Genomic DNA, 24,848 nt, shown 5'->3' on the forward strand with positions numbered 1-24,848 from the left:
AGAGTTACGAGCCTCTACATGGCGACTCCCATATGTTTGTAATGGGACTCAGGTTTGGAGAAAGTGCAGGGCACTCCATTTGAGGTACCCCAGTCTGCAGAAGCTGTTTCCTAATGATGAGATCTCGATGAGCTGGCGCAGTCATCCATGAAGATGAAATTTGGCCTGTGCTGTTCATGCACAGGCACAATGGCTGGATTAATGATGTTATTCAAGTAGTATGGGCTTGTAACTGTACCATTCACAAAGTGTAGGGCAGTTCTGTATTGACTAGACACACCTGCCCAAACTGTAACACCACCACCACCACCAAAGGCTGACAACAGTGGCTGATGCATAGCACTCTCCTTGACATCTCCGACACCATTAGCAGCCATCATTTCTGCTCAGCGTGAATCGACTTTCATCAGTGAAACCCTCTGGTCCCTCGTCCAGTGTAGATGCTCCCTGGCCCATGCAAGACGATGACACCTGTGGTCAGGTACCCTTGCAGGTCGTCTAGCACGCAGACCCTGCTGAAGTAAATGGTCTTGAATGGCCTGATGTGACACTTCGGTGCCTCTCACCTCCTTTAAATGTGCCTGGAGCTGTGTGGCATTCATCATCTGGTTCCCCACGGCATTGTTCATAATGAATCAATCTGATATAATGTGTGGGATAAGGTCTATGCCTTTCTGTGAATCTTCCAGTCTCTCTGTTGCAACCTGCTGATGACACTCTGTGACACTCTAAGCTCAGTGGCCACTTTCGTCTGAGAACATCCTGCTTGAAGCCTCGCAATGGCGAGGTACTGTTGATCAATTGTTAGGTGTCGTCTTGGTCTCATGATGTCAAAATATGAACAGCATGATGAGGAGGACTGTTTAAATACCAATTCTAGTGGTGTATTTGAATATAAGACTCCAGTCACATGTACACTTATTATGTTGTGACCCATTTCCTTTTCATGTTACTTATTTCCTTTTTTTATTTTTGCTTTGTTTTGTATTGTACTGTACTGTTTCAAAATAAATATCTTTTGAAACATAAATACCAATTCTAATTGAACCAGGAAATGTATTGGGAGATTTATGGATCAAACAACTGCTGTTAATTTTGCCGTTAAGCTCCTTTTAGAGAACAGCAAGTTGTGCAAACAGTACTGAAACATTGAACAGTTGGACATATGCATTCAAAGTTTAGAGAAGGTCACATTAAGTTCCCCTGTAAAAATTTGAATGCATTTTAGGTTCATCCTGAATTTTCAACCACAAGCCAAATATTCGTAAATGTATATGAATAGTGTAAGACAAGCATGTCAAACTCAAAGGCTAACATGGGGCAAAAAAACAAAATTAAAGTTTATGTGGGCCGCATAAAAAAAAAAAAAAATAAAAAAAAAAATAAAATTTTTTTTTACAATATAATGCAGACGGATCCGTTCTGAACGGATCCACCGTCTGCATTATATGAGCGGATCCGTCTCAGACGGATCCACTCTGAACGCAAGTGCGAAAGTAGCCTTAGGGGCGAGAACCTGGGATCTTTCATCCCTTGTCCTATTCAGCTCTATCAGGGTGAATAGGACTTCACACTGTCCCTGCTGCTCTGTACCTTGTGCACACAGCATCAGGAATGTTACCATGGCAACCAGGGCTTCTGTAGCGTCCTGGCTGCCATGGTAACTGATCGGAGCCCCAGGCTTACACAGCTGGGGCTCCGATCAGAAGCTGCCACTGCACCACCAATGAGGGGGAGGGGAGAGGTCCCTGTGGCCACTGCCACCAATGATTTTAATACTGTGGGGGTTGAGAGGGGCTGGCGCACTGTGCCACCAATGATTTTAATGGGATGGGGGGTTGAGGGGGGGCACACTGCACCACCAATGATAAAGTACCCCTTTATACAGGAGGCTGGTACTGGCAGATCAGCAGTTAACCCCTCAGGTGCGGCACCTAAGGGGTTAACTGCCTCTGATCGCAGCACCCTGTCAGCGGCAGGGTGCCGGCAATGCGATTCTGCTGCCACATCTCGCTGCTCTCCATGCAGCACATGGAGGTTAAACTGGATATTAGCTGGTGGTCTTAATAACTGACTTGAATTTGTACATTAGACAAAGTATATTATTTAAGAAATATAAATGGAAGATTCTAGAATCTCCCAAGAGCAATGAAGCCAACAGTTTACTAATATATATATATACACACACACCGTATTTTTCGCCCCATAAGATGCATTTCCCCCCCCCAAAAGTGTGTGTGTGTGGGTGAATACTAATGAGCATTTCATTTATGTACCAGAGGACAAGGAAGCGGTGAAGGCTCTGTACTCACCGCTTACTGGTCCTCAGCTGTGCAGGAGAGGACTGGCAGTTTCTCGAGCAGGAAAGATAAGTGTTTTATTTTATTGCATATGAAGCTGATAGGGGCTAAAATAGGGCTTCTAGTGGATGATATAACATGGCTGGGGGCTGGGGGGGGGCAATGGGGCTGATATAATGCTGCTGGGGGCTGGAGACAGGCAATGGGAGCTGATATAAGGTTGAATGAGAGGTAACGGGGGCTGAATAGAGGCAGATGGGGGGCTGATTAGAGGCATGGGGCTCATATCTGAGGTCTGACTGGGGATGTCAGCTGAGGTCTGATTAACCTTAGGGGTTTGACCAGAGGTCTAATGAAAAATACATCACATATAGCCATATCTTTCATCCAGCTGTAATACACATGAACACAAAGGATGATACAACTAGACATGACAATACATGTATACATAGAATGCCTAGGAAATCTCTCCAAAACTTGAGGAAGCAAAACATACAAATCTCCGTTTTACTGCCTCCCAGCAAACCTGCAAGTAATTACGGCTAGGGCCACAATGACTGGATAAAGTGCTCTTAGCAACTACATTTTAGAATTATAAGAAGATAAAGATGAACAATTAGGAGGAATCCCCCAACTCTTGTCCCCATATGGATTACATCTGTTAGAGACACAGGCTGGAAAACTTCTGAGGTCTTGGTTTTATTTAATCTTTGTCTAATTAGATATATTGTGGGGATAAAAACACAGAAAGCAGCAGAGCTTAATCACTGGCTCAATTGGGTGGAGTATAGCACTGTTCTGGGCAGTTTTACAGGCTATATCACTAGTACTGCACCAGCCCTAAACCCGGACATCCCCTTTAAAAATCAGAATTGTTATTTATTGCATTTATACTTTAATAAAAAAAAAAAAAAATTAGTCAACGATTATAATGTTACTGGACAACAGAGAAGCCACTACCAGGGATATCATTAGCCTAGGTAAATCATTTTATAACAGGTGACTTCTGAAGTCAAGCTGATTGGCAGCATATGAGGGCATTGATGACATGGAACATTCTGCTATTTCCAAATTAAAATTGTATCTCTTTATTTTATGGTGCCCAAAGTCCCAAATGTCCCCTTCCAATAAAAGATATAAATACATTGTTGACAGCTGTCATTAAAGTATGTCACTGCAAAAAAAATACAAAATAAATAAAAATAAAACCTTGGATTGTGTTGAAATGTTTTTGTGACAAGGTCAATAAAGTTATATAAATGCATAGCCCCTGTTCTCTCCTAGAAGTGTTAAAGTATTTTTTGTCACAAGGTCACTAAAGTTATAGAGATGCATAAATGTATTGTCCCTGTTTTCTCCTCCATCATCTAGGATTCTTCCCAAAAAAAAAAAAAAAAAAAAAAAAAAAAAAAAAAAAGAAGTATAGATTATTAATGCAATTAAGCCAATTTTAAGGCTAACAATGCATGAATGGAGTTTCCAAGTACACTCTTCTGACCAATCTGACATTGGGCGAAGAGATGCAATGGGCACACTACGGGCTTGGGTTGCCCAGGCAATCAGTATCACGCACAGGTTCTATTCTAATTAAAGGTAGCTCGGCATCGGACCGTTGCCTCAGTGACCCGACTACTCACCATCTTTTCACACCCATTGTCAGATCAGGATGGACAACATGCCTGAGCAACCCCTTTAAAGGATACCACACAAACAACATTTTTTAATAATATGATGGTGAACTTAAAGACAAACAAGTACAGTAAATGTTCAAAGTATCTAGCTCATATGAAGACATTTTTAAGGTGAGCATTTGCATTTACTGCAACTCTTTGTGTAGGTTCACAATAAGAAATATGTGCCCCCCCCCCCATACAGTAGCCCAGGCAGGGGCGTAGCGGGGGGGGGGGGGGGGGGGGGGCGTTGCCCCGGGCGCCAAATTGTAGGGGGCGCCAGGCAGAAGGCAGTAAAATGAGGGTGATGGAAGCCTATGGCTCCCATCCCCTCCGTTCCGCCTGGCATGAAGCTTTAATACGCAGTAGAGCGGCGCAGGAGTCCAGGAGATCGCGATTATATGACCGTGACCTCCTGCGCCGGGTCTCGCGAGATGACGCGATGCAGATACTGGGGGCACTATGGAGGTGGCCAGTATATTTAAAGAATGGGTACCGTTTTATATTATACAGAGGGGCCATGATACATTATATAGAAGGCCATTATATATTATAATTATACAAGGGGCCATTATATATTATAGTTATACAGAGGGGCCATTATATATTAGAATTATACAAGGGGGCCATAATATATAATAATTATACAGAGGGCCCATTATTAATAGCCTCTCTGTATAACTATAATATATAATGGCCCCTTGTATAATTATTATGGCCCCTCTGTATAACTATAATATATAATGGCCCCTCTGTATATTATATATAGTGACCCCTCTGTAATATTAGGATATATAATGGCCCCCTCTGTATTAATATTATATATATAATGCCCCTCTGTATAATTATTATATATAATGCCCCTCTGTATAATTATTATATATAATGACCCCTCTGTATAATTATTATATATAATGACCCCTCTGTATAATTAGGATATATAATGGCCCCTCTGTATTATTATAATATATAATAGCCTCTCTGTATAACTATAATATATAATGGCTCCTTTGTATAATTATTATTTATTATGGCCCCTCTATATAACTATAATATATAATGGCCCCTCTGTATAACTATAATATATAATGGCCCCTTGTATAATTATTATTTATTATGGCCCCTTGTATAATTATTATTTATTATGACCCCTTGTATAATTATTATGGCCCCTCTGTATAACTATAATATATAATGGCCCCTCTGTATATTATATATAGTGACCCCTCTGTAATATTAGGATATATAATGACCCCTCTGTAATATTAGGATATATAATGGCCCCTCTGTATTATTATAATATATAATGGCCCCTCTGTATAATATATAATGGCTCCTTTGTATAATTATTATTTATTATGGCCCCCTCTGTATAACTATAATATATAATGGCCTCTCTGTATATTATATATAGTGACCCCTCTGTAATATAAGGATATATAATGGCCTCCTCTGTATTAATATTATATATATATATATATATATATATATAATGCCCCTCTGTATAATTATTATATATAATGACCCCTCTGTAATATTAGGATATATAATGGACCCTCTGGATAATTACTATATATAATGGCCCCCTCTGTATTATTAGGATATATAATGGCCCATTATATATCCTAATATTACAGAGGGGGCATTATATATATTATAATAATAACTAATATTAATAAAACTCTGCAGAGATGAGACGCGGCTGAAAGAAGGTGTCATGGCGGTCTAATCTCTGAATGAAAACGCTGAGGAAAGTCTACATCACAGGAGACGTCACTGGATGGATGAGGTATGTGCTGCTGTATATTTTGTAGTGATGTATGCAATGTCCAAACATATATTTGTTATACGGTAGGGTTGGGGGGGGGGGGGTGGATTGAGAATTTGGCGCACCCTGCTGCATCCTAGCCCCAGACTCCAGGTCACACTGTGCGTGTTCTGAATTCTGGGGCCTTATACCCATCTACTACATCATCTGTACTTAGAGCGTTGTCACCATGTTATCTGTGGTGTTACATAGGACTGCTACATTAGCTGTAAAAGGGGCGTGTCCACAGGTTGGGAGGGGGCGCAATACATGGCTCGCCCCGGGTGCTGGCAACCCACGCTACGCCACTGAGTCCAGGCTCTAGTCCTGCTGACCAGTGTCTATCTCTTATGTTGCAGCAGACAGACAAGAGGAGGAAATGCTCATAAAAGGATCCCTCTGATTTTCTATGGCTCTGCAGGCACAATTAAAATCATTTTAAGCAGTGATGAGATCTGGAGATGCACAGAAGCATAAATTTGGTGGCTAATCGCAGCAGCACTTAATTTCCACGGGCTGTTTCTAATTAGCATTAATGTTCCTCAATAAGCCTGCACTCTCGCTGAACTCCTGCTCTGGCACATCGCTTGCTGCTCGTGTATCTGTCCTGACGCCATTCCCCCACCCACCTTTCCTAGTCTACAGGATGGATAATGTACTCATGCATTAGAGAAGATGTGTATCTGCAATGCCGCCTTCTGCATACAACTATAATGCAAACAGTACCAACAATGGAGTCTTCATTGCTGTGTCTATGACATCTGGGGTTCATTAACTTCTCCTTTACAAGACTAAGTGAACAGGTCCTCGTATTGACATAAAGGTGGGGACAATTATATTTAAACATATGCACCATGCCCATAGCTGCCTTCATGAATGTCATGAATACCGTGTATTCTTCACGAGCTCTGCAGCCTATACTTGTTCTCCGTAATTCAGCCCCTGATTTCAGCCCCGTGCTCACTTTCCTATCTCCTTTTGTCTCTCTTCTGCTTTGCATGAGAATTTTCTCTCTCTTCACGTCTCTTTACTTCAGAGAATATTTTCCCTGCAAATTGCTTTTAAATTAAAGAAGGTGATGAAAGCAATGTGCCGTCTCAGCAATTTCCCAGGTGCGCCTAATCTAATTTCATTAAGAAGATCAGAACGAATGATCGCTACGGTCCAAACATTAAGTCTGTCCGTTTCTCTATGAAAAGCCATTAAGCCTGTCATGGCGTCTGCGGGTGGGCTCTATATTATTGCACACGAAGGCTGCGCTTTGCTTCCCCCGTCAGCTGTCGGGATCACTAGAGCACATCGTAGAGCTGCTGTCAAATGCTGAAGCAAAGAACCTTCTAGCAGACAGCAGGCGTTAACTCATTCCTATTCATACACCGGTCTAACTGCGCAGTAGTAATATTTAATTTCCTTTAACCCCCAAAACACAAATTTCTACTGTTACTTTGCTAGTTTATTTGTTGCAACTTTCATGGATATTTTTTGAGCATTACAGGACATTTACACCCTTGTGAGGATTTTCTCCTGTAAGACAAGGTTCACACTGTTAACTCTGGCAGTCTGTTCTGGCGGAGGAACAGATTGCTGGAGTTCACCATATCCCCATTCACTGTAATGGGATCCAGCGGTAATTTCAACCAGACAAAAAAAATGCTGCATGTAGCATTTTTTGTCCAGGTTAGGGTATTTTCACACAGTTCCGGCAGGCAGTTCCTTTGCCGGAACTGCCTGCCGGTTATGGAAATCCGTATGCAAACGGATATCTTTTTTTTCTGGACACGAATCCGTTAGACTTATTCGTTGAAATACTGGATCTGTCTTTCGGGTATCATCCTGAATAACGGATCAGGTATTTAATTTTTTTTAACGCTAAAAAGAACTGCGCATGTGCAGACGGGAAAACCGGATCCAGCAATTTCCAGAACACTTGGTACTGGATCCGGCATTAATACATTCCAGCGCGGTAGTGTTCCGGAATTTTGACCGTATTTTGTCTGGTCAAATACCGTACAAGGGACGTAACGGAACACATTCTGATGCATACTGAACGGATTGCTTTCTATTCAGAATGCATTGGGAAAAAACTGAAGAGTTTTTTTTCCAGTATTGAGACCCTTTACTGGATTTCAATACCGGAAAAGAAAAACGCTAGTGTGAAAAAATCCTAAAAGTCAGCATGTATGCTGGATTCAGTGAACGGATTACAGTATTGGAGTGTTCACAACACAGATGTAAACCCAGCATAATTTTAAAACTGCTTCACCTAGTGCTGTATTAAAGGGGCTTTCTGAGATCAAACAGAAATTGGGTTGGGGATAAGGGGGGTTGAGGACACCATAAAACAATATGAGACCTATTAATCACCTGCAAAGATTCCCCATCATCGCTGCTGCTCCGGTACACTGCTAAGGTCAATGATTGGCTGCAGCGGTGATAGCGGTAGTTAGGCATATCATTGCTGCAGTAATCACATGCCCAACTACCTGCCGCAGCAAATGTCTGGACTCTGTATACTCACAGGGTATTTATAAAGTAATAGGTCTTGTTATTTTTGGGTATTCCCTCCAACTTGGCCCAATTTTTATCTAAAAACAAAAAAACAAAAACAAAAAAACCCAACAACTTTAAAGGAGTTATGCAGCTGGGCAAGATTATTTTTTTTTTTTAGTACAATCCGGTGTAAAAAACATTAAAAAAAAATACTCATTAATAAGATCTGTTGTACTGATGCTCAGCGCCAATGAATTTAACAATAAGCCTTGATTGTTTTCTTCTTCAAAATTCTGAGCCCCTTTAAAAGGAATGTGCTACCTATAATTTTTTTCTGCCAGTTAAAACACTAAGTGGTATGTCCCTTTTTCCTAATCTGTTTTAATTCTAACCTAATTTTCTGATTGAAGTTTCCTGGACAAGATTATAGGGCAGCCATTTTGCTTTAAAAATATGTTTAACATAAAGACGATTTAAACAATAGGTCTTTTTCTAAAGACATATTAGCTTTAATAATTTTAGTTTTAAAATCATAAATGTAGATTATAATTATTTCACTTGTTTTTGAACAGCATTTGCTTGACATTAGTGATAATCCCTACCCTTAACAAACCTTTACTACAAACTTATTTTCTCCATTATCCTAAAGACATCCTGTAGACAAAAATGTTTGTTCTCTAGGGGACTCTATGTGTACCAAGAACCTTGTAAAGAAACTGGGCCTGAACTCGACAGAAAACAAAATCAATTTTCTCCTTGATGCTTCCCTGACCGATGGAAACCTATAAAAACTTGATGTAGTCTTCTCTAATGTTTGACTTTGTGAAAGTGACGGGCAGCCTCAAAAGAACTATTATCAAGAAAAAAAAACATCAACGCTCCCAGGATCGAATACTCCAATTCAAGATATGGACATACGTGTTAAAAGATTATACCCAATCATCTATAACACTGCAGCCACTGAACATTAGAAATTTAACAAAGCATTTGTGCTTTTTTTTCCCTTGAAACTATTTCAATCTAAGAAACATCTTTTTTGCAATTGAAGCATTTTGAAATTGAGTAAAACCATGGAAACAGGTTTTGAACTCGACCCACAGCCTGCAATTGAAGCTAGTCTATGACTGTACTACTTATCCAAGGGACTGTTCACATTTTATCCTATGTAATCTACATGTTGGGGAAAAAAAGAATGCAGAAGTGCTGCACACTAAGATTTCCATTCTGCACAGTCCACCTAAAAAAACATACACATTTTTTTCAATGATACACTATGGTGGCAGATGCCAATGTATGACATAGTTACATAGTACAGCTGTAAAAGACACTAGTCCATCAAGTGCAACCAAAGGGATCCGTCTGAGGCATCCGCTTAATGTTTGCAGATATGGATATGTTATATGCGGGACAAGTTAATATTTTATCTGCAATACATCAACACTACCTTATAAAGGGCAAAGAGCTCAAAAGTCCAAGTTCTGAATCTTGTCAACATTTTGAATGGTTGGGCCTTAAAGGGACACTGACAGGGCCAATAAGCATATTGAGGTCTATATAGGTCACTACAGGTCTTATAATGGGTATTACAATCATATAAGTATCCCCCCTGTCCACATTATACAAACAGTAAACTTTAAGTTTTATAACCTGCTCCAACGGTCTGCAATCTGCCCAAGGGGCGGCGTTTCACTTCTCTTGCGCCCAGCCAGCCTCCCCAACTGCCGATTTGAAGCGCCGCCCAGCTCATGAATATTCAGTTTGCTGGGCGGCTTCTGCGGTCCCCGCTCTGAAGCACTTCGCTTAACAGTGCCCGGCGCATGCGCCCGGATCTTGTGAAGTCCGGTACAGTAAGCGCCGCCCAGCTCATCAATATTCACTTCGCTGGGCGGCGCTTACTGTCCCCGACTTCACAAGATCCGGCGCATGCGCAGGGCACTGTTCTGCGCAGCGCTTCAGAGCGGGGACCGCAGAAGCCGCCCAGCAAATTGAATATTCATGAGCTGGGCGGCGCTTCAAATCGGCAGTTGGGGAGGCTGGCTGGGCGCAAGAGAAGTGAAACGCCGCCCCTTGGGCAGATTGCAGACCGTTGGAGCAGGTTATAAAACTTAAAGTTTACTGTTTGTATAATGTGGGCAGGGGGGATACTTATATGATTGTAATACCCATTATAAGACCTGTAGTGACCTATATAGACCTCAATATGCTTATTGGCCCTGTCAGTGTCCCTTTAACTTTCATTTCGAATATGAAAGTCAAATTGATGGCTGCTTGTTAAATTAAGAAGTCCCAGTGTTATCTGTATTTCTAATGAACCTAGATGTTGGTCCAATAAAGTGCCTTTCAGATACCTATGAAACATGCTAAAAATTTAGACATTTGGCACCAAACAGTAACAGGTAGTGGAGCCAGGGTCTGACTGCCTCATTTAATGTCAAATCCATTGGCTAGAAGACAATGAGAAATAAAGATGGCCATAGGTCTTTGAGGACAGATTCTGCAGATAAACTCATATCTAAAAGGATAGCTGTCATGAACCAGCGTGTGAACCCACTACGCCACGTGTCCTACCTCCTCTAAGTATGTTGTCTAAGTGAACCCCTCGATCTTCACACCTGATGGTGGGGATAGACTTTTCCGAGGGGAACACCAGGTTGCTACCTCTTGAGGAGGATAGGCACATGAGGCAGCTGGTCCAGGCGGACCTGGAGGTAACTGAGAAAGGTACCAGAGGTACAGGCATTGTCAGCAGGCTGAGTCGTTACCAGGAGCAACAGTGCAGGACCAAAGGATGAGGCAGAGGCAAAGTCAGACAGGCAAAAGGTCAGGGCAGGCGGCATAGGTACAGGTCAGGCAATCCGAGTCAGCAACAGGAGAGTCAAGGCAAGCAGGCAGGGATCAAACAGGTAGCAGAGTCAGGAACACAAGTATGAGTCAAGAACACAAGCTGATATCAGATTAGCAGTACACAAGGACCATGACACTGAGGCATCTGGGAAGGGGGCTGAGCCACTTATATATGTGCAGGTGGGCTAGGATTGGTTGGCGAGGTCACATGATCCAACCCATAAACCACAGGAAGTGATGTGAGCTGGCCCTTAAGGAAATGCTGCAGGAAACAAGCAGTAAGCATTCTGTGGCCAGGGCTAAAAGGAAACACTGGGAGCAGATCACCACTGAATATAGTGCCTGGGACCGCAGCGGTAAGCAGGGGAACAGCGGCGTACAACAGCCGCCGTTACAATAGCCTGACTGATCCCCAATATCTGCTGTATGGGAAACAGGGAACGGACAGGTTGGATTTGAACAAATACAGTTAAAATATTGCAATATATCTCCTTACAGAAAAAAGCTTTTTCGACTTGCCAGCTTCCTCCCACTTTACCTCCTGTAGTGATCACTTATTCAGTACCTTGGTAAAAATCCATTTGCAGAGATGCATAGGGGAAGACAGATTACAGCTTCTGCCCATAAGTCTTCCCTTACAAGGAACGATTTATATGCAGCAATCATCTCTGCAGCACGGTAACAAGCAATTTATACAATGATCGCTTGTCCCCATAAAAAAAACAATGTTTCTGGACAGCATATCACTGTTTACACAAGCCAATCTGTTGCACAGAAACTATGATTTTTGGCAGAACAACAAAATCACCTGATAAGCAAGCATTTCTCATTCATTGGTTGATCACTGGCACCTTTTACACAGGAGAATTATCAGGAACAATAATTTAAATAAATCCCCACTCTTCCTGAGCTTAGGAGTCCAGTGGGCGGTCCTCACGCTCATACAGGCTCATACTGTCAACCACTGAATAGAACATCAACAGGGAATTCAATCAATAAGTTACTAGGTAATCTTTTTCTCAAAACTATATATCAATCTGCTCAGCTTCTCCTGTTCTATAACATGCTGCCAATAGAGTGGTCAGCATTAACTGTGAAAGGTTCCCATTAAGGGGAGTGCTCTGCTGTAAGTTCTTAGTAGAATGCACAATTCTCCGGTATTTCAGGTCAGTGTTTTAACATTAAGATATGATAAAGGGTTGTGTAATCCTAATGACCAATAAACACCAAGAGTGATAACTGTGGATAATACCATTCTGTTTGGAAAGGATGTGAAAAATGATTTGTACAATTTATAAATATATCTCCAGCATCGGAACTACACAGTTCTGTCTATTGTGCAGTGGACAGAGCATGTAACAGCAGTGCTACCCCATTCAATTCAATAGGAGCATTGCTGTGGTCACCAGCTCCATCCAATGTACAATAGATAGAGCTGTGTAGTTCCAACATCAAATACTCTGAAACAGCTGAGAATAGGCCAGAAACATTAAAATACCCCTTTAAAGGGATTGGCCAATTTTCTATATTGATGCCCTACCTTCAGGATAGGTAATCAATATCAGATTGGCTGGGGTCCGACACCACGCTGATCAGCTGTTTGAAGAGAAAGCAGATGGAGTAGTACTGCTCCTTCCCATTAAAGTGAATTGGACAAAGTAGCTGTGATGTCAACTTTTAGCAGGTAAACAGTGAAGAGAAGGCAGCGTTCACACAAGCACTGTATTCTCTTCAGACAGCTGATCAGTGGGGGTTCCAGGAGTCGGACAATCGTCGACATGATATCGATGACCTATTCTAAGGATAGATCCCCTTTAAGGGACAATTTTCAGGATACTTTTGTATGAGTTATCGCTTATTTAAAAGGGTAACTAAATACCTATAGACACTGCCAAGAATAACACCTTTTCACTATAAGATGCCAATAAATGAATATATTTCCGGGCTGCCCTCCTCTGACATCCGGAAGCAGGTAAGAGACAATAATTGGAAGTGTTGATGGTTTATATTACTCAATTATGTTAATGTTCACTAAAGTATGCCATAAGCTCTCTCATTACATGTGTATAACCCAATTCTCTGTGGTGTTATTTCTGAGCTAAATGCTATAACTACATAAATCTTGAATTAATGGAGACTTTATCGTTCCAGAAAATGAAGGGTAATTGCTGTCTGTTAATGCTGTTGTTGCCATTAGAGGAAGTGTATATTTTCTGTAGTGATGTTTAGAATGCAAGAAGCCAAAATGGCAGAAGAATCGCAATGCATCCTGGTAAGACACGTTCTCAAACCTTCTCAGTATATTGCAGTATTTTCACACTTTAGCTGTATGCAGATGTATGTACACTCCTAGTGGTCTTCTCTGTAGTTGTTCAACTTCAAAAGGTCTAAACAAGGCTTTATGGACCTTGCACACAACTGTATTTTGAATCTATATGGTATGTATCCATAATAAGAAACCTATAGACAGCTAGAAGCCCAAAATGTAGTTTCATGCGCCTCCTATTTTACAAACAGGTTTTTTTTCTCATAGATTCTGCATATGGAAACAATTGTGGCATGTTCAAATGTTGGCACATCACTGAATAGGTCAGACCCACCTGAAACTTATATCAATTACTGAAGAAAAAAAAACAACAAATAACCAAATTACAGAGAAGCACGCACAATCTAAACATACCAATTTAAAAATACATGGGGGGCCACCCATAAAAGGTTAATAAAAGTTAAATCAGAAAGTTATATGTACCCCAAAATGGTACCATTAAAAACTAAAACTTGTCCCACAAAAAACAAGCTCTAGTACAGCTACATAGACAGAAATATAAAAAAGTTATAGCTCTTGGAAGGAAACAATGAGAATAGGCTGGGCAATAAGGGGTCACTAACAGTCTTCTTCAATTTTATGGATGCTGTTGGTCAGTGAAAAAATTGTCATAATAGGACATGTCCTATTTTTTGATGGCCGTTATTCACCATCATTGTTCTTAAAGTTGTATGACAGACGTGTGAATGTCACCTTATTTTTCCAATACTTCGTCTCTCTGAACCCATGGCTTGTATGAAGGTCAACAGTAAATGTGACTTCATAGAAACCTCGAGGGCAGTGCTCTCTGGGACTATTCACAATATTTTGTTCACATTCTATTTACCAGCAGAATCAATAGAAGCGTTTCAGATTATGAGGATTGTCAAGCTGTTGACTTTTGTTACATACAACAAAAAGCTGCATTTCTATAAACCCAACATTGGGACGCAACTAATACACACAACTAAAGAGAGAATGTAGAGCAGAAAGGCAAGGAAATAGAGTAATCACAATACGGAATTCTATTACCGTGTGCTCTACTTGTGACACTAACTTACCAGTCACACAATGCAGCCTCCCCTGAAGGTAACCTCCGATCTCGCATTCTGAAAGCTAATCAATGTTGTTCAGATTTCAATTTCTCCACTACAAGGTGAAGTCAAACCTAATCTAGCGCGCGTCAGTCTCCAATGTAATGCAGCTGGCTGGGCCTGCCGCTGTAATTTAGACAATCATTAATAGCAGAGCTGTATTATAAAACTACATGCCACTTACAACTTCATCTCAACTCTGACAGGCAGATCTTTTAAACAGCCTTCTGAGCAATTGCTTTTAGTCCAATGGATTGTATAAAATATATAAATAAATAAAATAAAAGGTTTTAACCTCAGAAGCATAAAAAGGAAGTGGGAAAAAAAATCTCAAGGGTTTCAGCTGCTCTAGTTTAAAAGTAATTACAGTGCAGATGACAATGCTTGTATAGAACAGTGTCTCCTGTTGATAAATTAGGGAATGTACATATCCAAATACATATGCACCTCATTATATTATACTGGCAGCTGATTGGTAGAGACAGATTGTTCATGCATCCACTATTATGACACTGGTCCATTTTCACACGAGGACAAGATTGTTGGTACCTTCCATTAAAGAAAGGAAAATCCACAATGGCCACTGAAATAACTCGAAACTGACAAAAGTAATAAATATTAATTTACTGAAAATCGGACTTTGCTTTTTATATTGTGGTTCAAAAGAATAATTTTGAAAAACAAACTAATGAAACTGGCCTGGACAAAAATGGTACCCCTAGAAAAGATTGAAAATAATTTGACCATAGGGACATGTTAAACTAAGGTGTGTCCTGTAATTAGCATCACAGGTGTTTTCCAACCTATAATCAGTCTGCCTATTTAAAGGGTGAAACGTAGTCACAGTGCTGTTTGGTATCATGGTGTGTACCACTGAACATGGACCAAAGAAAGCTAAGGAAACCGTTGTCTCAGGAGATTAGAAAGAAAATGATAGGTAAGCATTATAAAGGTAAAGGCTATGAGACCATCTTCAAACAGCTTAATGTGCCTGTTACTACAATTACACACATTGTTCAGAAGTTAAAGGTCTATCAGACTGTAGCCAACCTCCCTGGACATGGCCACAAGAGGAAAACTGACAACAAATTGAAGAGACGGATAATACGAATGGTAACCTGAAATAACCTGAAGCTGAAATATGCAGTCTAGAGAAGGCACCCTTCAAACTTGAGACAGCTGGAACAGTCTGCTCATGAGGGGTGGGCCAAAATACCTGTGGACAGGTGCAGAGGTCTCATTGAGAGTTACAGATTGCAGTGATTGCCTCTAAAGGTTGTGCAAAAGCATATTAAGGATATCATAATTTCTGTCCAGGCCAGTTTCATTAGTTTGTTTTATAAATTATTATGTTGAACCACAATTCAAAAGCAATGTCTGATTTTCTTAAGTTGATTTTCTGTAAATTTTCATTTATTTATTATTGTGGGTTTTAATTTCTTTAACGGAAGGGTACCAACAACTGCTGTAGAACTGACTGAAGGCTCATAAGACAAAGGCTCTGTTTTATATGGAGCCACAGCAGCATTGCCATTCTAGTTCACAAGGCCTCTGTGATAACACTGCCTCACCCGTCCTATGTCCCAGATTTCATATGCAGGCATATAGGCTTTGTTTCTGTCAAATTCTACATAATCTGACAGAAAAGATATTGTGGAATGATACACTGGTTGCTGTTTTAAGCAGCAATTGTCCCCCAAAAGCAATGCTTCTAATGGAGACTAGTGCTGCACAAGGGGAGAATTACTAATCAAATTCTGTGTTTTAGACACTTGTAGAGCCTTCTTCTGACTAGAGTGTAGCTCAGTGAGAAAGTGGCATGGTCTGTTGTGAACAGGCGCGGCTTATTGGCCAAACTTTTGGCAAACTATTCTGGTGTAAAGTAAGACAACTAAAATGTGTTGTAAAATTATAATAGGACAGACAGTCTAAGTTTCAGACAAGCATGCAGATGCGGAAATCACGCTGTGTGTGCGTGTGCGATTCCACTTTCTCTCAGGAGCACACGGTATTATACTGATTTAAAATGCTGTGTGTCTCTCCATGACCTGTATCTTATGAATTATACTTACATATTGCGGTCAGTAGATTTCTGTAGAAGTAAGTTCATGCAGAGACACATAGCATTATAAATCAGGATAATACTGCATGCTCCTGAGAAACGAGCAGTGCCCATAAAGGGGAATCAAGCTCATACAATATGTGAATAAATACCACTGTGTTGACTGAATAATACATGTAAAAAGTACGGTATGTCAACAGCAAACTCAAAGTAGCTCAAGGGCGCCAGATGCCTCAGTGCTGACAAGCCATTCCTCCCAGGACAAAGTCAGGAGGAGTGTAGGAATGTCTCTAGTATCTCCACACCTTACTCCCCCAACCACTTAGATATGTTCCAAGACGCACCAACCAGATAAGGGTACTTTAACACTTGCGGCAGATGATTCCGGCAGGCAGTTTAGTCACCGGAACTGCCTGCCGGATCCGTCAAAAAGTGTGCAAAACTGATGGCATTTGTCAGATGGATCAGGATCCCTATGACAAATGCATTGAAATGCCTGATCCGTCTCTCCGGTGTCATCCGGAAAAACGGATCCGGCAATTTTTTTTTATTTTTTTTTTTGCTGTATGAGCATGCGCAGACCACAATGCCTGATTCGGTCCTGAGTCTTCCGGCAAAACGTATCTGGCATTACCGCATCTCAATGGAAAAAAATGCTGCAAGTGTTCCGGAATTTTGGACGGAGATAAAACCGCAGCATGCTGCGGTATTATTTCCATCCTGAAAAGTCAAAAAGACTGAACTGAAGACATCCTGATGCATCCTGAACAGATTGCTCTCCATTCAGAATGCATTAGGATAAAACTGATCACTTCTTTTCCGGTATAGAGCCCCTAGGATGGAACTCAATGCTGGAAAAGAATAACACTAGTGTGAAAGTACCTTAAGTAGGACGTTCTGCAAAGCAGTATGCTGCCTGGAGCTCTTTCCTTCCATGGATATTATAGAGATGTATTGCTGCCTACCTAGTGCTGCTGCAGGGGAGATCCAGTTTGGTAAAAAAAAATCCCCAAAAGAAGAGCAGCAGTATGTGCCAGGCCTGGGGCTCTGTGCAGGAGAACATCATCTTCAGCATGGACAAGAGAACAGAAGGGCTGAGCCAGAGCTCCTGGAGCAGACACGGTCTAATCAATAGATGGGATTAGTAAATCTGCCGCAATGAATAAAAAATGCATTACAATACACAAAGACAGTACATCTCCATCCTAAGGAGCCTACGGCCTCTAAAATTGCCAGGTTCCAGATATATGGCTCTGCCACTCGTATGAGGCCTAATAGAAAGGAAATTAGAAGGTAGATACAGAGAGAGCGATAGCTAAAGGTAAAATCAGTGCCCCTTCTGTCAGGGCTGTATTAGACCTGGAGACGCTCGTTAGTCATGATCTCTCTGTGTAAAAGTGCAGGCTAAGAATCGTTTGACGGCAAACAAGGATTCAGCATGGGGATGAGCGATGGCATTAACGACTGCTCCTCCTCGTACTGTGGAGGAGATCGCTGTATGTAACAGCAGCGGTGTCCTCCGCTGACGAGCAGCCAGAAAGGAAAGCTTACTTCCAATCATAATGCTCATCTGCAGGTGTAAGACCATAACTACGGTCGTGTGCATGAGGCCTAAGTTACAGAATGTTAGTGAAAATGTTGTGCCTGTCTACAAGGATAAATAGAAAGAATGATTGCCAGTCCGCATTACATTGCCCTATAGCTGCCAGTCATTATTAGCAACTGGGTTCTGTTCTGTTTGTATGTAATAATGCCCCTCACGCATCTGAATGTCTTAATAGATACATAGACATGTCAATAGATCCAGGACAGGCATCCTCAAATGCACTCACTTGATATGTGTGAATAAAGAGCACATTTTATCTTTAAAGGAGTGCTGCGGACTTTCATTCTCTGTTTTCCGTCCCGAATCGAGGGATCACCGCGGGCACCCTACATCTTTAAAGCTACAAGGCAGTGCTGCCAGACTTTTTCCATGGATATATTATATATATATATATATTTGTGGTCATGGCTATGGCCAAGAGGTATCCGAAGAACCCTAGGGAGAAAACAACAGGAACAACCTAACCCAGCTAGGCGTGTCTTAGCTGACCTGACTAAATGGCTTGTTGTGTGCCCTAAGCCATGATCGTGGGTAGGCCTGTAAGTGGGCATACCCTGTGGAAATGAGAAGATAAGGGAGGGAGGGTGGGGCACCTGAAAACACACACCTGTGAGTGAGGGTGTGGCTCGTATATGAAGAGCCTCCGCCCCTCCCACAAATGCAGGCTGACTAATCAGCCTTACCAACATATACACACACATCTGTGGCAAATTTCCATTCTTCTGTTCCAGGAACAGAAGAATTGAATCGCCAAATCCAGTATACTGTAGGTCTAACACAAATGGCGTCCCCGCATGGAGGCTCCTGTCCGAGCCTATACTCCAGAAGTGAACCAAACCTAACTGGTGAGGGAGAGAGTAGAGAGAGACATTTTTCTAGGCCACTAGAGCACTGTTGATCAAAGCTATTTGGACCCAGATCAAAATGGATGGCTGATTTAGCAATACTGGGCCTGAACTGATTTTTTTAAAATTTACTCATCTCTCCTTACAGACTGTCTTCCATGGACTTCCCAAGTCTCTGCCTGTCAATTTCCATATGGCTATGGTACATGCACCACTGCTGCCAATCTGTGGCCTTATCTGCGACATTTCCCAAAGTGGCACGCTGAGGCCTGTCACTGGATGCAGCAGTACACATGACCATGTCTATACATAAGTTGAATGGTGGGAACAAGAAGTCCAGTGAAGAAAATCCAGGAGCCACAGAACAGGACCAGAGCAGGAGGGAGCAGGTAAGAATAGATTACCCCAACACCCTTCATTCCGCTCTGTGCGATCAGCCCAAGTGCATCAGTTCCCCCCAGTGCCATCAGCTCTGTTCCCCCAGTGCCTTAAGCTCTCCCCCACCCGTGCCTTCAGCTCCATTCCCCCAGTGCCTTAAGCTCTCCCCCACCCGTGCCTTCAGCTCCATTCCCCCACCCCATTCCTATCAGCTCCCCCCCCCCCCAGTTCATCAACTCCACTCCCCCCCAGTGCCTTCAGCTCTCCCCCACCCAGTTCATCAGCTCCACTCCCCCCCACCCAGTGCCATCAGCAACCCTACAATGACACCAGCTCCCCCCATGTCATCAGCTGCTCCCCCTCCCACTGCCATCAGCTCCTCCCCCAATGCCATCATCACACACACCCTCGGAGCCATCAGTGCCCAGCCACAGCGCCAGTGAACTAAAATGTCCTGACGATGTGTGCACTTCAGGATCCAAAGCAGCATTGTGCAGGCAGGCGGGTGACCACGGAGCACGAGTAATAGCAAGCTCTTCACTCACACTCTGTGGTTACATGGCACAAACGAATCATCGATTCGAGGATTTTTTTTTTTCGATTTAATCGATTAATTTGAGTAATCGTTTCAGCCCTAGAACTATCCTAAGTTCTGATAATGATCATTTTACTAACAGATTTGTAACTAACACCAACAGTCCTTTCAGTTCAATGATGGCTTCCATTAGCCAATTACATTTTTTTTTGTTTTGTACATGAACACTATGAATTTGTAAAGTGCTGCGGAATACGGTGGCACTATATGAATATTATTATTAACATAAGTAGATTCATCAGGCTGCAATGAGTTTTAAATAAGGTTCTCTCACTTCAGCAAATGACATTTATCATTTAGATGAAGTTAAAGGGGTTGTCCGGGTTCAGAGCTGAACCCGGACATACCCTTATTTTCACCCCGGCAGCCCTCCTGAGCCTGGCATCGGAGCATCTCATGCTCCGATGCGCTCCAGTGCCCTGCGCTAGATCGCGCAGGGCACGGGCTCTTTTGTTTTCAATAACACACTGCCGGGCGGTAACTTCCGCCCAGCAGTGTGTTCGGTGACGTCACCGGCTCTGAGGGGCGGGCTTTAGCTCTGCCCTAGCCGTTTTACTGGCTAGGGCAGAGCCAAATCCCGCCCATCAGTGCCGGTGACGTCACCGGGCTGCCTGTCAGCCCCATAGAGAGCCCGGTACGTCACCGGAACTCAGAAAAATGCCTTTGCCCTGCGCGATTTAGCGCAGGGCAAAGGAGAGCATCGGAGCATGAACTGCTCCGATGCTCATGTCAGGGGGGCTGGCGGGGGGAAAATGGAGGTATGTCCAGGTTCAGCTCTGAACCTGGACAACCCCTTTAATACAAGGCACTTACTAATGTATTGTGATTGTCCATATTGCCTCCTTTGCTGGATGGATTCATTTTTCCATTACATTATACACTGCTTATATGCAGGGATTATGGCCAGCAAAGAAGGCAATATGGCCAATCACAATACATTAGTAATAAGTGCCTTGTATTAACTTTCTCTACATGATAAATGCCATTTGCTGAAGTGACACAACCCCTTTAAGTTTCGTTGCAATCAGATATGGGGAACACTTACATGGGAGATGTGCAGTTTTTGTCCATATTAGGCTACTTTCACACTAGCGTTCGGGTGTCCGCTTGTGAGCTCCGTTTGAAGGGGCTCACAAGCGGCCCCGAACGCTTCCGTCCAGCCCTAATGCATTCTGAGTGGACGCGGATCCGCTCAGAATGCATCAGTCTGGCAGCGTTCAGCCTCTGCTCAGCAGGCGGACACCTGAACGCTGCTTGCAGCGTTCGGGTGTCCGCCTGGCCGTGCGGATCCGTCCAGACTTACAATGTAAGTCAATGGGGACGGATCCGTTTGAAGATGACACAATATGGCTCAATCTTCAAACGGATCCGTCCCCCATTGACTTTCAATGTAAAGTCTGGACGGATCCGTTCAGGCTACTTTCACACTTAGAAATTTTTTAACAATATAATGCAGACGGATCCGTTCTGAACGGAGCCACCGTCTGCATTATATGAGCGGATCACGCAAGTGTGAAAGTAGCCTTATAGCAGGAGAGTATATGTGGCTCACTTTCTGTCCTATAGGTTTTAGACAGACATTTCCAAAGCGTCCTGAATGGTTTCTTAATCTTACAGCCTTAAAAGGGTTGTCCAAGATAATTAAAATCTTAGGCAGCAGTAAATATTAAATCATAATAAAGCATCACACTTATCTTGCCTGCGGCGTCAGTGTACCACTCCGGTCCTACGGCATTTGTGTCACCTGCCTGGTTGTAGCTGTGACATCACATGCACACAGGTCACCGTACAGCCAATCACTGGCCTATATGCGACATTACTGCTGAAGCCAGTGAATGACTGCAGCGGTGACATGTTGTATAGGGGTGTCACTTCTGCAGCCTGGAAAACAAACACTGGTGGAGAGACATGGAGCACAATACTGGAAGTTGTAGTGATGTGACATGAGTATGACTTTTTTTTTTTTTTTTTAAAGGTTATCAAATATATTGCTGCTGCCCCAGTTTTTATTTATCGGAGACAAGCCCTTTAAGTATTTGCAGTCCTTGTTTGGCAAAAGTATAGGCCCTATTCATCTCAAAGATGTATGTTTCAATCGCCAATGGGCCTACTGAAACCTTTCGTCACAGGTACATCTTGAGAAATCTTCACAACATATAATAAATACAAGACTTAAATGTGACATGTACAGATCCTTCACTATATAACCATACCCAAAAACTATTTTAGAATTAAAAATATTGGCAGAGTTTCCAGGTTTTTAGTAGAGATGCAAAGAATACATTTTAGTCTTACCTTATCGTCGATATCGCTTTCACTATCACACTGTAACAAAAAGAAGCAAAGACATCAATTACAAGACGGATACTACTTTAAGAAGTCATTTATTCAATTCACACAAGTGTATTCATATCATTTCCTAATTAGCTAGAAATAGGTATGATTTTCAATCAGTTCTATTGAAATAGCCTGCTGTATGTTGGATCACTTTCCCATTTTAGGAAAGAACAAACACTGGATATTTAGCATTCTTGTTTAAAAAAAATAATAATAATATGCCGAAAACACGGAAGCATGATATAGTTCACAATCAAATCAATGAACTGTCTGTGTAATGCAGGACAGGACAGGTCCTCCACTCTTTCTAAGGCTACTTTCACACTCGTGTTTTGTGCAGATCCGTCAGATAATACATCCGTCTGCATCCGTTCAGAACGGATCAGTTTGTATTATCTTTAACATAGCCAAGACTGATCCGTCTTGACCACCATTGAAAGTCAATGGGGGACGGATCAGTTTTCTATTGTGCCAAAGCCGTTTGGCTCAGTTTCACTATCCTCATCAAGCAGCGTTTTGGTGTCGGCCTCCAAAGCGGAATGGAGATGGAACGGAGGTAAACTGATGTGCCCTGAACAGATCTCACAAATGGAAAGCCAAAACGCTAGTGTGAACGTAGCCTAACCTTTATCTACTCTGGCCAATGGATGCAGATCCTGAACAGGACCCCCCCCCCCCCCCAACACTATTGGCTCAAAATTCCCTAATAGGTTATATGAGAATACATTATCTAAACTGGAAAATCCCACAATTTAATAACTTCACTGCAAAATACTGACATTTCTTTTCACGCATTTTTTTACACTATAAATTTTTTTTCCATTCTAACATTTTTTTCATAAATTTACACAATAGTATTTTTTGTTTACATTATGAACTAGACACTTATTTAGTAGTGAATTAAAGCATTGTAAAAACACTTTTATAGATATGCAATTTCAGTCAAAAGGCATAATAGACAATAGTGGTGAGCATACAGTGCATAACTACCACTACATTGGAATCAATGGCTCTACTCCACTGCCATACTCACAGCTGTGACAATACTCTTTCCCACTTCGTATTTCAATGCTGTTGACAGACAGGGAGAAAGGCCACTTCATACAAAGGAAGGGGGACACAAAATTGCTCACAACTCCCTAATTTGACAAACAAGCAAAAATTCACATGCGGATAAACCACATTTCTTTACAGGGGCAATTTATGAATGCCATTAGTGCAGTATTCTGCCATACTAAAGTTACAATTTGTATCACAGGTGGCATTTTCAATTTTTTCCTACTTCAAGCTGGGTTCACATAACGTTTTTCTCTTACGTTTAACGTATACAAGAAACTAATACGTTAAATGGATGTCTTCAACATCCGCCACTTTAGAGTTCCATTGTAGATACTGCATCTTGCCACAAGACAGAATAAAAGTGCTCCCAACGCCTCTGCTGCCCTATAAAAAGGATCTCAGAGGCTATCTTTGGGTAGTGTACCTCTTGGTGAGAGATCGTTAACTGCTAGACATGCCTCTATGACGCACTCAGACATTTTGCGTGGTTGACAGACTTTTAGAGGGGAGCATCACCGGACTGAGAAAAACAGGATGGTGGTTTTGATTAATTTCCCATAGGCCGTTATGACCTAGCTGTTAGGAACAGCAGTTACGTGAGGGCATGCACACATGGTGAACAGTCTCAGGGTGGCCCAGACAGACCACCAGTAGGGAGGATCATTTGATCCACTGACAAGCATGAGCAGTTCCCACAGTTTCATGGTCCACCATCCAGACACAGGTGGCCTCTTCGTTACACACACACATACACACATGTCCCTGGCAGGGCCATTTCTAGGTACTTAGCAGAAGGCAACCTGTTGTCATGGTCACAGAGCCTGTTGCTTATCCTGCCACAGACAGCCAGCCTGCTGTGAACTGGATCCCATCATTCTGTTTGAGATCCAATGACAAGTGGGTATGGAGGTCTCATGGTGAGCAATGCTGCCCCAACTGCTGGTGTGATGATCTGGGAAACCAATGCAGAAGACTGTCGATCGTGATATGAGGGACACTAACAGCTGAGTCATATGTGAAGGATATCCTGCGGCCACATGTGTTGCCTTTCAGGGCAGGGCTTCCCAATGGCATTTTTCGGAAGGATAATGCTTGCCCACAAACAACAGGAACGCCTCATCCAGAATTGCAACACTTCTTTGGCTTGTCCGATCGCCAGATTTATCGTCAAGTGAACATTTATAGGGACCAGCTGGTACGCCACCCTTAGGGCTTTTACACACGAGCGAGTCTATTGCGGTAATCAGTGCTTGAGCATGATCCTACATTCTGCACTTGCAGGAGCGCACAGCATTATCATGATTTATAATGCTGTGTGCCTCTGCTTGACCTACCTTCTACAGAATCATAGTGACAGTTGTATGCAGCTTGACTACTACAGGGTACTAGAGCCTCCTTTCAATAGCTATAATATCATAGTCACTTATATATATCATTAATATATCCACACAAAGTT

The 24,848-nt window shown here is 42.2% G+C and overlaps 1 protein-coding gene across 15 annotated transcripts in view; it reads right to left on the minus strand.

The window, feature by feature from the left end:
• The window catches only part of FBRSL1 (fibrosin like 1), a 545,433-nt gene that overhangs the window by 119,243 nt on the left and 401,342 nt on the right, over positions 1-24,848 (minus strand). For all 15 annotated transcript variants that reach the window (XM_044275607.1, XM_044275611.1, XM_044275609.1 and 12 more), the window contains one exon: positions 22,292-22,321. In XM_044275607.1, coding sequence (XP_044131542.1) covers positions 22,292-22,321 — 30 coding nt within the window. The remainder of the gene's footprint in view (positions 1-22,291; positions 22,322-24,848) is intronic.

The sequence above is a fragment of the Bufo gargarizans genome, chromosome 1 (assembly GCF_014858855.1).
Source record: "Bufo gargarizans isolate SCDJY-AF-19 chromosome 1, ASM1485885v1, whole genome shotgun sequence".
NCBI lineage: Eukaryota > Metazoa > Chordata > Amphibia > Anura > Bufonidae > Bufo > Bufo gargarizans.